This window comes from Bufo gargarizans, chromosome 2, assembly GCF_014858855.1.
Source record: "Bufo gargarizans isolate SCDJY-AF-19 chromosome 2, ASM1485885v1, whole genome shotgun sequence".
Lineage (NCBI taxonomy): Eukaryota > Metazoa > Chordata > Amphibia > Anura > Bufonidae > Bufo > Bufo gargarizans.
Window position 1 is genome coordinate 542184150 of NC_058081.1, and position 14183 is coordinate 542198332.

A 14183-nucleotide genomic window follows, 5' to 3' on the forward strand; every position below is an offset into this window, starting at 1 on the left:
AAAATCATGCGGATGTCTGAATGGAGCCTTACAGGGGGGGTGATCAGTGACAGGGGGGTGATCACCCTGATCACCCCCTGTCATTGATAACCCCCCTGTAAGGCTCCATTCAGACGTCCGCATGTGTTTTGTGGATCCGATCCATGTATCCATGGATCCGTAAAAAATCATGCGGATGTCTGAATGGAGCCTTACAGGGGGGGTGATCAGTGACAGGGGGGTGATCACCCTGATCACCCCCTGTCATTGATAACCCCCCTGTAAGGCTCCATTCAGACGTCCGCATGTGTTTTGTGGATCCGATCCATGTATCCATGGATCCGTAAAAAATCATGCGGATGTCTGAATGGAGCCTTACAGGGGGGGTGATCAGTGACAGGGGGGTGATCACCCTGATCACCCCCTGTCATTGATAACCCCCCTGTAAGGCTCCATTCAGACGTCCGCATGTGTTTTGTGGATCCGATCCATGTATCCATGGATCCGTAAAAAATCATGCGGATGTCTGAATGGAGCCTTACAGGGGGGGTGATCAGTGACAGGGGGGTGATCACCCTGATCACCCCCTGTCATTGATAACCCCCCTGTAAGGCTCCATTCAGACGTCCGCATGTGTTTTGTGGATCCGATCCATGTATCCATGGATCCGTAAAAAATCATGCGGATGTCTGAATGGAGCCTTACAGGGGGGGTGATCAGTGACAGGGGGGTGATCACCCTGATCACCCTGATCACCCCCTGTCATTGATAACCCCCCTGTAAGGCTCCATTCAGACGTCCGCATGTGTTTTGTGGATCCGATCCATGTATCCATGGATCCGTAAAAAATCATGCGGATGTCTGAATGGAGCCTTACAGGGGGGGTGATCAGTGACAGGGGGGTGATCACCCTGATCACCCCCTGTCATTGATAACCCCCCTGTAAGGCTCCATTCAGACGTCCGCATGTGTTTTGTGGATCCGATCCATGTATCCATGGATCCGTAAAAAATCATGCGGATGTCTGAATGGAGCCTTACAGGGGGGGTGATCATTGACAGGGGGGTGATCACCCTGATCACCCTGATCACCCCCTGTCATTGATAACCCCCCTGTAAGGCTCCATTCAGACGTCCGCATGTGTTTTGTGGATCCGATCCATGTATCCATGGATCCGTAAAAAATCATGCGGATGTCTGAATGGAGCCTTACAGGGGGGGTGATCAGTGACAGGGGGGTGATCACCCTGATCACCCCCTGTCATTGATAGCCCCCCTGTAAGGCTCCATTCAGACGTCCGCATGTGTTTTGTGGATCCGATCCATGTATCCATGTATCCGTAAAAAATCATGCGGATGTCTGAATGGAGCCTTACAGGGGGGTGATCAGTGACAGGGGGGTGATCACCCTGATCACCCCCTGTCATTGATAACCCCCCTGTAAGGCTCCATTCAGACGTCCGCATGTGTTTTGTGGATCCGATCCATGTATCCATGGATCCGTAAAAAATCATGCGGATGTCTGAATGGAGCCTTACAGGGGGGGTGATCAGTGACAGGGGGGTGATCACCCCCTGTCATTGATAACCCCCCTGTAAGGCTCCATTCAGACGTCCGCATGTGTTTTGTGGATCCGATCCATGTATCCATGGATCCGTAAAAAATCATGCGGATGTCTGAATGGAGCCTTACAGGGGGGGTGATCATTGACAGGGGGGTGATCACCCTGATCACCCCCTGTCATTGATAACCCCCCTGTAAGGCTCCATTCAGACGTCCGCATGTGTTTTGTGGATCCGATCCATGTATCCATGGATCCGTAAAAAATCATGCGGATGTCTGAATGGAGCCTTACAGGGGGGGTGATCAGTGACAGGGGGGTGATCACCCTGATCACCCCCTGTCATTGATAGCCCCCCTGTAAGGCTCCATTCAGACGTCCGCATGTGTTTTGTGGATCCGATCCATGTATCCATGTATCCGTAAAAAATCATGCGGATGTCTGAATGGAGCCTTACAGGGGGGTGATCAGTGACAGGGGGGTGATCACCCTGATCACCCCCTGTCATTGATAACCCCCCTGTAAGGCTCCATTCAGACGTCCGCATGTGTTTTGTGGATCCGATCCATGTATCCATGGATCCGTAAAAAATCATGCGGATGTCTGAATGGAGCCTTACAGGGGGGGTGATCAGTGACAGGGGGGTGATCACCCTGATCACCCCCTGTCATTGATAACCCCCCTGTAAGGCTCCATTCAGACGTCCGCATGTGTTTTGTGGATCCGATCCATGTATCCATGGATCCGTAAAAAATCATGCGGATGTCTGAATGGAGCCTTACAGGGGGGGTGATCAGTGACAGGGGGGTGATCACCCTGATCACCCTGATCACCCCCTGTCATTGATAACCCCCCTGTAAGGCTCCATTCAGACGTCCGCATGTGTTTTGTGGATCCGATCCATGTATCCATGGATCCGTAAAAAATCATGCGGATGTCTGAATGGAGCCTTACAGGGGGGGTGATCATTGACAGGGGGGTGATCACCCTGATCACCCTGATCACCCCCTGTCATTGATAACCCCCCTGTAAGACTCCATTCAGACGTCCGCATGTGTTTTGTGGATCCGATCCATGTATCCATGGATCCGTAAAAAATCATGCGGATGTCTGAATGGAGCCTTACAGGGGGGGTGATCAGTGACAGGGGGGTGATCACCCTGATCACCCCCTGTCATTGATAACCCCCCTGTAAGGCTCCATTCAGACGTCCGCATGTGTTTTGTGGATCCGATCCATGTATCCATGGATCCGTAAAAAATCATGCGGATGTCTGAATGGAGCCTTACAGGGGGGGTGATCAGTGACAGGGGGGTGATCACCCTGATCACCCCCTGTCATTGATAACCCCCCTGTAAGGCTCCATTCAGACGTCCGCATGTGTTTTGCGGATCCGATCCATGGATCCGTAAAAATTATACGGACGTCTGAATGGAGCCTTACAGGGGGGTGATCAATGACAGGGGGTGATCAGGGAGTCTATATGGGTGATCACCCCCCTGTCATTGATCACCCCCCTGTCATTGATCACCCCCCTGTCATATATCCCCCCCCCCACGGTAAGGCTCCATTCAGACATTTTTTTTGGCACAAGTTAGCGGAAATTTTTTGTTTGTTTTTGTTTTTGTTTTTTCTTACAAAGTCTCATATTCTACTAACTTGTGTCAAAAAATAAAATCTCACATGGACGCACCATACCCCTCACGGAATCCAAATGCGTAAACATTTTTAGACATTTATATTCCAGACTTCTTCTCACGCTTTAGGGCCCCTAAAAAGCCAGGGCAGTATAAATACCCCACATGTGACCCCATTTCGGAAAGAAGACACCCCAAGGTATTCCGTGAGGGGCATATTGAGTCCATGAAAGATTGAAATTTTTGTCCTAAGTTAGCGGAAAGTGAGACTTTGTGAGAAAAAAACAAAAAAAAATCAATATCCGCTAACTTATGCAAAAAAATAAAAAATTCTAGGAACTCGCCATGCCCCTCATTGAATACCTTGGGGTGTCTTCTTTCCAAAGTGGGGTCACATGTGGGGTATTTATACTGCCCTGGCTTTTTAGGGGCCCGAAAGTGTGAGAAGAAGTCTGGGATCCAAATGTCTAAAAATGCCCTCCTAAAAGGAATTTGGGCCCCTTTGCGCATCTAGGCTGCAAAAAAGTGTGACACATCTGGTATCGCCGTACTCAGGAGAAGTTGGGGAATGTGTTTTGGGGTGTCATTTTACATATACCCATGCTGGGTGAGAAAAATATCTTGGTCAAATGCCAACTTTGTATAAAAAAATGGGAAAAGTTGTCTTTTGCCAAGATATTTCTCTCACCCAGCATGGGTATATGTAAAATGACTCCCCAAAACACATTGCCCAACTTCTCCTGAGTACGGCGATACCACATGTGTGACACTTTTTTGCCGCCAAGGTGGACAAAGGGGCACATATTCCAAAGTGCACCTTTCGGATTTCGCAGGCCATTTTTTACACATTTTGATTGCAAGGTACTTCTTACACATTTGGGCCCCTAAATTGCCAGGGCAGTATAACTACGCCACAAGTGACCCCATTTTGGAAAGAAGACACCCCAAGGTATTCCGTGAGGGGCACGGCAAGTTCCTAGAATTTTTTATTTTTTGTCACAAGTTAGCGGAAAATGATGATTTTTCTTTTTTTTTCTTTTTTCCTTACAAAGTCTCATATTCCACTAACTTGCGACAAAAAATAAAAAATTCTAGGAACTCGCCATGCCCCTCACGGAATACCTTGGGGTGTCTTCTTTCCAAAATGGGGTCACTTGTGGCGTAGTTATACTGCCCTGGCAATTTAGGGGCCCAAATGTGTGAGAAGAACTTGCAATCAAAATGTGTAAAAAATGCCCTGCAAAATCCGAAAGATGCACTTTGGAATATGTGCCCCTTTGCCCACCTTGGCAGCAAAAAAGTGTGACACATCTGGTATGGCCGTACTCAGGAGAATTTGGGCAATGTGTTTTGGGGTGTCATTTTACATATACCCATGCTGGGTGAGAAAAATATCTTGGTCAAATGCCAACTTTGTATAAAAAAAATGGGAAAAGTTGTCTTTTGCCAAGATATTTCTCTCACCCAGCATGGGTATATATAAAATGACACCCCAAAACACATTCCCCAACTTCTCCTGAGTACGGCGATACCAGATGTGTGACACTTTTTTGATGCCAAGGTGGGCAAAGGGGCACATATTCCAAAGTGCACCTTTCGGATTTCACCGGTCATTTTTTACAGATTTTGATTGCAAACTACTTCTCACACATTTGGGCCCCTAAATTGCCAGGGCAGTATAACTACGCCACAAGTGACCCCATTTTGGAAAGAATACACCCCAAGGTATTCCGTGAGGGGCATGGCGAGTTCCTAGAATTTTTTATTTTTTGTTGCAAGTTAGTGGAATATGAGACTTTGTAAGGAAAAAAGAGAAAAAAAAAAAAATCATCATTTTCCGCTAACTTGTGACAAAAAATAAAAAATTCTAGGAACTCGCCATGCCCCTCACGGAATACCTTGGGGTGTCTTCTTTCCAAAATGGGGTCACTTGTGGCGTAGTTATACTGCCCTGGCAATTTAGGGGCCCAAATGTGTGAGAAGTACCTTGCAATCAAAATGTGTAAAAAATGGCCTGCAAAATCTGAAAGGTGCACTTTGGAATATGTGCCCCTTTGCCCACCTTGGCAGCAAAAAAGTGTCACACATGTGGTATCGCCGTACTCAGGAGAAGTTGGGGAATGTGTTTTGGGGTGTCATTTTACATATACCCATGCTGGATGAGAGAAATATCTTGGCAAAAGACAACTTTTCCCATTTTTTTATACAAAGTTGGCATTTGACCAAGATATTTTTCTCACCCAGCATGGGTATATGTAAAATGACACCCCAAAACACATTCCCCAACTTCTCCTGAGTACGGCGATACCAGATGTGTCACACTTTTTTGCTGCCAAGGTGGGCAAAGGGGCACATATTCCAAAGTGCACCTTTTGGATTTCACCGGTCATTTTTTACACATTTTGATTGCAAAGTTCTTCTCACACATTTGGGCCCCTAACTTGCCAGGGCAGTATAACTACCCCACAAGTGACCCCATTTTGGAAAGAAGACACCCCAAGGTATTCTGTGAGGGGCATGGTGAGTTCCTAGAATTTTTTATTTTTTGTCGCAAGTTAGTGGAATATGAGACTTTGTAAGAAAAAATAAAAAAAATAAAATCATCATCATTTTCCGCTAACTTGTGACAAAAAATAAAAAGTTCTATGAACTCACTATGCCCATCAGCGAATACCTTAGGTTGTCTACTTTCCGAAATGGGGTCATTTGTGGGGGTTTTCTACTGTTTGGGCATTGTAGAACCTCAGGAATCATGACAGGTGCTCAGAAAGTCAGAGCTGTTTCAAAAAGCGGAAATTCACATTTTTGTACCATAGTTTGTAAATGCTATAACTTTTACCCAAACCATTTTTTTTTTGCCCAAACATTTTTTTTTATCAAAGACATGTAGAACAATAAATTTGGTGAAAAATTTATATATGGATGTCGTTTTTTTTGCAAAATTTTACAGCTGAAAGTGAAAAATGTCATTTTTTTGCAAAAAAATCGTTACATTTTGATTAATAACAAAAAAAGTAAAAATGTCAGCAGCAATAAAATACCACCAAATGAAAGCTCCATTAGTGAGAAGAAAAGGAGGTAAAATTCATTTGGGTGGTAAGTTGCATGACCGAGCGATAAACGGTGAAAGGAGTGTAGTGCCGAAGTGTAAAAAGTGCTCTGGTCATGAAGGGGGTTTCACCTAGCGGGGCTGAAGTGGTTAAGCATGCTGAGAGAGCCTCTTTAATATATACATTCTCTAATACACATAAAGTGTGTATAAATTAACATGACTTATTCCTAATACTTTTACTATTACTGCTTATGCAAAACATCATTTTCCCTTGAATTCCTAAGCGCCCTAAAGTCAGGGGATGAAGATAGACGTCTCTCAGTGGAAGTCTGGGACTGGGATCGCACATCACGCAATGACTTCATGGGTTCCATGTCATTTGGTGTCTCAGAAATCATGAAGAATGCTGTGGATGGCTGGTAATTATTTTGAATCTACTGCACATTCGTACCTGATGTTTATGTTTATTGTGGCGCAGACATTGAGTCTTTCCACGTTTGAGGCTTCGCCCGTTAATGTGATGACTGTATGTAAGATATTCAACCCTGTTTTGTTGCGATATAAAAGACAAAGCATAAGAAATACCTGTATATGGAATATCAGACACCAATATACTTCATGGCAATACCTACCTTATGTTCCTTTCTTTTTTTCTTATCCTTCTTTCTCTTTTTTGTTATATATTTGTTTGCTTGGTGTTGCTGTAAATTACTCCCTGACCCAATAATTTCTGCCACTCAATTTCATTTACACTTCATAATTTGCTTTATTCAATATCTTTTCTTGTACCTTCATTCAATAACGTGATGCCTTTGATGCATTTTACTGTGGTTTCACTTGCTTGATCAATTTTTACTTGCTGATTTCTGGTCTATTCAATCACTCTGCCGTTTCTTTCATGCTGCCATTTTTCCTGTGTTCCCCTTCTTTGGTCCTGGTTGTTTGTCTGCCCCGTGTTTCTCTCAGGTACAAGCTATTGAATCAAGAAGAAGGCGAGTATTACAATGTGCCTGTAGCTGATGACGCAGATGACTTTGGACTTCGACAAAAGTTTGAGGTACAGGCTTTGCCCGTACACACATTAGGGTTATAGCTTAGGTGGTGTTATCTGATTATTTTTTTTTCATGGTTCAAGTATTATTTGTACATGGCTCAGAGGTTTACATAGTAGAGTAGGGGTCCTCTCATCTTAATATCCTTTTTAGAGGAAGATGATGAAGACAAACACATCAAAGGTGTACCTTCCAAACAGATCAAATAATTCCATAGGATATTATATGTTTTCTATAGCTATTTAGACCACAATTGTGTTCTGAATATGGAGTTCTAAATGTTACTTATAAATCAATCTAAATAGCAGTTTCTTTTTTGGGCATAGCTGAGATATTTGGGCATAGCTGAGATAATATATTCGGCCTGCTATGTCTGTACTTGTAATAACACAATTGATTTTATTGGCTTCGGGAATTGAAAAACTTTGGGACTTCCTGAAAAAATTGTCCATGTGACTGTATTGAGTATCTGACAGCATGCTACATGTATCTACCACTGCTTGTACCTGTCTGTACTCTGTAAAGGTTAGCAGTAGAGAAAAGCAATTCACACAAATTGGGTTCACACTTGGGTCAGAATGAATTTATCTCAAATCGAAAGGGCCCAATTACTCATGAGGACGGTACCCAACACCTTTTAAGCTCTTTACTGCCAATAGCTTATTTATTGTTAAAGTGATAGTGACAACATATATGACTATGGGTAAGCAGATGGTGGCCGGAGGTAAAAAAAAAACAAAAAACACTGCACTGTCAGATTTTTTTATTTGTTTAAAAATGGTCCAAAAATGATCCCTTTACAGTGGAAGATGACGTCTTCACTATCTTCTGATCTGTCAAATGGTGGATGCCATTTTGAGCTATTCATCCAAAAGGAATCACAAAATTTTCGTATCTGCTAGAATCCAATTTTTGGCTGAAATTTGCAACAAATTTAATTGCTTTAGAATCGATTTGCTTATCTCTATTTTGTATACGCATATCACTATTGAAGATAAACCCTATCTATCTTAAACTTATTGTGGCGAACAAAGAACCAAAAGACACTGTATAGTGTAAATGATGTAGTAGGCTCATCAGATTAAGTTGTGCAACAGAACAGGGCACAACTCTGTAGATAATGAGTGAGCATAAAAGGTGAAACTAATTGAAATGCAGCAGAAAAAAAGGGTTAAAAAAGACGCTGTTCCACAAAAAGACTTTAATGAATAGGTTAAAGAGCGAATGTATAAAACTGGCAAAGTGTGACCCATTGATGTGTCTGGTGAAGGAGGCCACATGCCGCCGAAACGCTTCACTCTTGACTAGTTTTATTCTTATTTTATTGTTTTACCTTTTTTATTAAAGCCTTTTTTTGGAACAGAGCTCCTTTGAACCGTTTTTTTTTCTAATACATTTCAATCAACTTATTATAGGGCAGTAAATACTGAATAAAATTCAGCATGTAAATGGTCAACTCAATGCTGCTCCTCACAGTCTTTCAGTATAGAAGCTTTTATTCCCTCTGATTTCATCTTATTCAGAATCTTTGTACTGTAAGGGCCTAATACATATCTAATGTACTTCATATTGATATACTGGGAGCATAAACTATTCATTCAATTTACATACATTCTCATAATGATGCTATTCAAATAGAGATTAAAGGGAAAGAAAGAAAAAAAAAAAAAGAGAAAATATCAGTAAAATTACACACTCTCTAGAAACATAAATTATCTACTATCTTAAATAATTAAAGGCTTCCATCCCATAAAATCTCATTTTCATATTTTATACTGTTCATCGTGTGACAATTACAGCTTATATATAATTTATGTACTTTATAAACTAAAACATAAATTCTACCAAGAATAGTGCTAATGCTGCTTTATGCAGCAGCCAGGGAGTAAATTGCAACTTTAATACAACCTAATGTGAGAACTCTGTCGCCCTCTTGTGGCAGAAATAATAAATGCTTCCAGATTTAAAGATTTCAGGCTGCCTAAAGGCAAAATGCACACGACCATATGTTTCATCTGTGTGCTATCTGCTTGTTTTGTGGATAGTACACATTCATTTCGGTGGGGCCATGCTCACATCCATATTTTTGCTGATCTGTGTGGCCGTTCTGCATATTATAAAAGATGTCCTATTCTTGTCTGTATTGTGGACGAGAATAGTCCTTTCTATTAATGGGAGTGAGAGAAATGTAGAATGGACTAGGAAGGTTTCTGTTAATTGTGAACCGAAAAATGGACGTAGCCATGTACATAAAGCCTAAGGCTGCTTTCACACAGTCAGTGTTTGATCAGTGATTTCCATCAGTGATTATGAGAGAAAACCAGAGCCTACACAGATGATGGAAGATATACAGATATAATGGAAAGATTTACATATTTTCTGTGTTTTTGACCTGCATCTGGTTTTGGCTCACAGTCACGGATGGAAATCACTGATCAAATACTGAAAGTCTCCAAATAGTGTTATAATAATTGATCTCATTGTGCTCTAGGCAGTTATTATCTTTGATTTGGGACATGAGCAAACTTTGTTGTCACTGTCCATTTATAGAAAAAACAAGATTAGGCTAAAATTTATAGACATGGCCACATAAAGTGTACACTGCCATCAAACAAATCAGTGGGGGAAGAGACAGGAAAGGTATGTGGTCATAAAATCAAAATCTAACCAATTATCTTATATAATAGGCTTAACAATTATAGAAATATGTACTCTGAAATAGTTTAGTAACATCCTCCTAATTACTATTATACATTCCTCAATATTGAAATTGCAGTGCCAAGAAGGACAAGTCGTAAAGTTATGCAAACTGAGGAAGTAGCATTTGTGAATAAGATTTGCAGACTATCAAATTTTCAAGCACCTAGCTCCTATCTATAGCATGTGAGAGAGGCATAAAAGCTGGATTGAAAGCAAATTTCTAGCCACATGGAAACTTCAAAATAGGATCAAGTTGCGTGAGATGATTGTGTGATGCCTCCTGATCATCAACGGGACAGTTATCCAACTTGTCCCAAACAGAGAGCGACAGACTAGAGCCCTTAAAGGGACACTGACAGGCCCAATAACCATAATTAGCTGTACATATCCATGCACAGGTCTTCTAATGTGCATTTAAAACATATAAGTATCCCCCCTGTCCACATTATGAATACTGCAAACTCGTGTTTTATAACCTGAACTAATCCCTGTTCTTTCTGCCCAAAGGGCGGGGTTTCAGCTTCTCTTGTGCCCAGAGAATCTGAAACCCCGCCCCTTGGGCAGAAAGAACAGGGATTAGTTCAGGTTATAAAACACAAGTTTGCAGTATTCATAATGTGGACAGGGGGAATACTTATATGTTTTAAATGCACATTAGAAGACCTGTGCATGGATATGTACAGCTAATTATGGTTATTGGGCCTGTCAGTGTCCCTTTAAACTGAGAACTATGCACCTAGGCTGAGATGTCAGCGCTGGGGAACGTTGCTCATCCCGGTGGTTGGGAGTATGACAACAAACTGGAACGACAGCAAGAAGTGCACAGAGGCAAACCCATTCACGCACAAACCGTCCGATTGGAAGAATGGCACATAGTGATCCATTCTGTACTATAAGTGAAATTGGATATTACATCCCAAGCCTAGGGCGGCAAACAGTGTCTACACAAACCATCAGAAGGCAATAGCACAACATTGGGCTACAAGCCAGATGTCCAGCTACAGGTGTTCCATTGACCACATGCCACTACTCTCAAATGCTATCATGGTACAGCAAACTTTTGTCTCAGACACAGTGACAGAGTGGAAATTGGTCTGGAGACCATGTGGGCAATACTCTGTAGAGGCCTTCACAAGGAAACGTCACACTGATGCCACTCCCAAGATTATGGTGTGGGGTGGCATAATGTACGATAGCCGGACCCCTTTAGTCTTCATTTCATTCAGGTACAGTACCAGGTCGGCATTACATTGATTTGGCTGTGGAACCAGTGGTATAGCCATTTCACAAAACTGTCCCAGGAGCCGTTTCTCAACAGGATGACACCAGGCCGCATGTTGCTCATGCTACTGTAAGCAACCTGTGTAGCCTAAATATGTTCCCATGGCCTGCAGCCTCTCTGGACTTGTCTCCCATCGAGCACATCCGGGAAGTCATTGGTTGACAATTGCAAAGGGAGCTGCCAGCAGCGGATCTTGATGATTTGTGTGCCCAAGTGCATTTAGCGTGGCAGATCATTCTGCAGACAGCCATTAATAACGTCATTGAGACATATTAGTGCTTTTATTTCTGCACGTGGTGCTCATACTTAAAGGGGTTGGCCCATCCTGCACATTGGGGGCTTACCACTAGGATATGCACCCAATGTCTGATAGGTGCGGGTCCAACCTCAGGGACCCACACCTATACTTAGCACAGAACCCGCAAAGTGTCAGAGCATGCACCGCACAGGTGCGGCTGCCCTCCATTCATTTCTATGGGACTGCCAAAAATAGCAGTGTGACACACTCGGCTGTTTTCGGAAGTCCCATTGAAACTAATGGGAAGCGTACTGTGCAAGTGCGACCACCACTCCATTAACTTTTAAGGGGCTTACGGAAATAACCAAGCCAGCAATTGACTATTTTCTTCAGTCCCATACGAATGAATAGAGGGCGGCTGCACATGTTCGGTGCACCCTCCAGCACTTTGCAGGCTCCATTCAGAGGTTCAGAGGTAGGACCCACGCCTATCAGATATTGGAGGCATATCCTAGCTATATGTCCCCAGTGTACAAGATGGGAATGCCCCTTTAATACTTAATAAATTAATTTCTTTCCCATTGTTTCCCATTTTTTATAATTTGCGTATCATTAACATGTCCTCGATTTCCATAATTCCATGACTTGTCCTTCTTGACCAACTTGATTATATTACATATTAATATATGATATTTGGTAGAATGCTGTGCATTAAATAATTAAAATAAACTGCATCCAGCCATCAATTGGGTTGCTTTGCTTTGAATTTTGGACACATGGATGATTTTTGGATGACATTTCAAATTGGAGCTGGTTGTAACTGCTCCATGATAATACATAAAGGAAAATACATGTCACAAAAAGATACATAGCATGAACAAATAAATATATAAAATACAACTGTATTTTGAAAAAAATATATAAAAACAAATAAAATCACAGACCAAAAATCCAGGGTCCCAGTGCAATAGGTATACATGGGAACCTCCCATAAACAGTGCTGCCCCAAATAGAGCCAAAGACATATATAAATAACATTCTGCTAATAATTACCTCCGCAGTCAGTGGTCCCTGCACGTGGACAGGGTTTGGGTCTTCAGGAACCATAGTGAGTTTAAGTCAATAATAACCATCCTTGTGCACTGTGATGAGTTTATATGGTACATTCAGATGTTTTATGCACCAGAATAACAATCTTACTCCACAAATACTTTTTTTTTCATCAGTTTTCAGTTACCTTCTTAATATATTGCTTTATTTATTCCTTAAAGGGGTTATCCCACAAATTTTAAACTTTTTTTTACTCCCACATTTGCTTATCTGGAGGACTTTCTTCCCTTTTCTGTGGGTGGACTTAAGCTCACATGAGACAAACACTTTGTCTCTCCCAGGAGGCATTGTCATTAGCTCTTGTTAACCCCTTCCTCTCCTTCATAGAAAATAGTCCCTCACAGATAGCCCCAGAGATACATTAATGACCCCACAATGTCCTTTTCCACAGAGAGAGAGAGATGTAGCTATTTCTATGAATTAAGAAGTAGGAATAAGTTAATGTAAGATGTCTTGGCAGCGTCACCTGCTTCTCTATGTGATCACTATGCCAGCTCTGAGGGGAGAAGAAGGACCAGAAGGGTAAAAACAAGGGGGGCTACCAGAAAGGGTACTAAAAGAAATACTGTATATTTATTGCATAGTAATACTTTTCATGGGATAACCCCTTTAATTAGTTTCTCTCTCCGGAATTGCCTTTATTTTCTTTGCCATTTCCACACCTTTTCATTTTCCTCTTTATTTCAGGCGTGCAATTTTCCTCTTGAACTTTATGAGGTAATTTATATGTTGTTTGTTGTGAAGCCGACAGCTTCCTGTATGTGAGTCTTGTTTAACTGTGGCTTTACCTCCACATTGACATTGTCTGCCTGGTGTTTAATGTCTCTGGTCTTATTTTTTTATATAATGATAATGTATAAAGATCTAACTCTGGTGGTGTACCTAGCTCATGATCTGTTATTTATGACCTCCTGAATATAGGCCATTAATAGTAACCTTTTTAAAGGGTTTGGCCACCTTTGGGTGTGTGTGTGTTTGGGGATAGGGGGGAGTCAAGCAGAACTACAAAGGGAAGCATACTTGCCTGTTCCCCAGCAGTGGATTCTGACCCCCCTGCTCCCCCTCCCTTGACCAGCTTGGGTCCCCACTATCACGATCCGCTTTGACACTGCTGCAACCAATCACTGACTGCAGAGGTGACCTGCTCCTCTTGTGTCACATGACCACATGGCGCAAGAGGAGCAGATGACTATGATTTGCTTCAGCAGTGTCAAACCTAATATTGACAGGGGGGGACCTGAGTGAGGAAGCTGAAGCCGAGGGATGAAGGAGCAGCACCCAGCACTGGGGGGCAAGTAGGTATGCTTTCCTTTGCATGTCTGCCAACCCTCCCCCCCCCCCCCCCCTCAAAAAAAAAAAAAAAAGTTGACAACCCCAAGAAGAAATGCACCCCAACACCATGACTTCTTGGAAGTAGGAGAGGAGATTAATTTAACATCACCAGCTCTTTGCTGTTTACAGAGGGACAAATTCCCAGTCCTTCTTTTTAGCACTCAACTCTTAGAGCTTTATGACATATGTGATCTGCTGAAGAAACAGTCATTATTAAACAAGATTGTAATAGAGACCTTAA

The 14183-nt window shown here is 42.4% G+C and overlaps 1 protein-coding gene across 1 annotated transcript in view; it reads left to right on the forward strand.

The window, feature by feature from the left end:
* The window catches only part of PRKCG (protein kinase C gamma), a 635634-nt gene that overhangs the window by 422769 nt on the left and 198682 nt on the right, over positions 1 to 14183 (forward strand). Inside the window, exons 7-9 of the mRNA XM_044278076.1 lie at positions 6513 to 6647; positions 7195 to 7285; positions 13298 to 13327. Coding sequence (XP_044134011.1) covers positions 6513 to 6647; positions 7195 to 7285; positions 13298 to 13327 — 256 coding nt within the window. The remainder of the gene's footprint in view (positions 1 to 6512; positions 6648 to 7194; positions 7286 to 13297; positions 13328 to 14183) is intronic.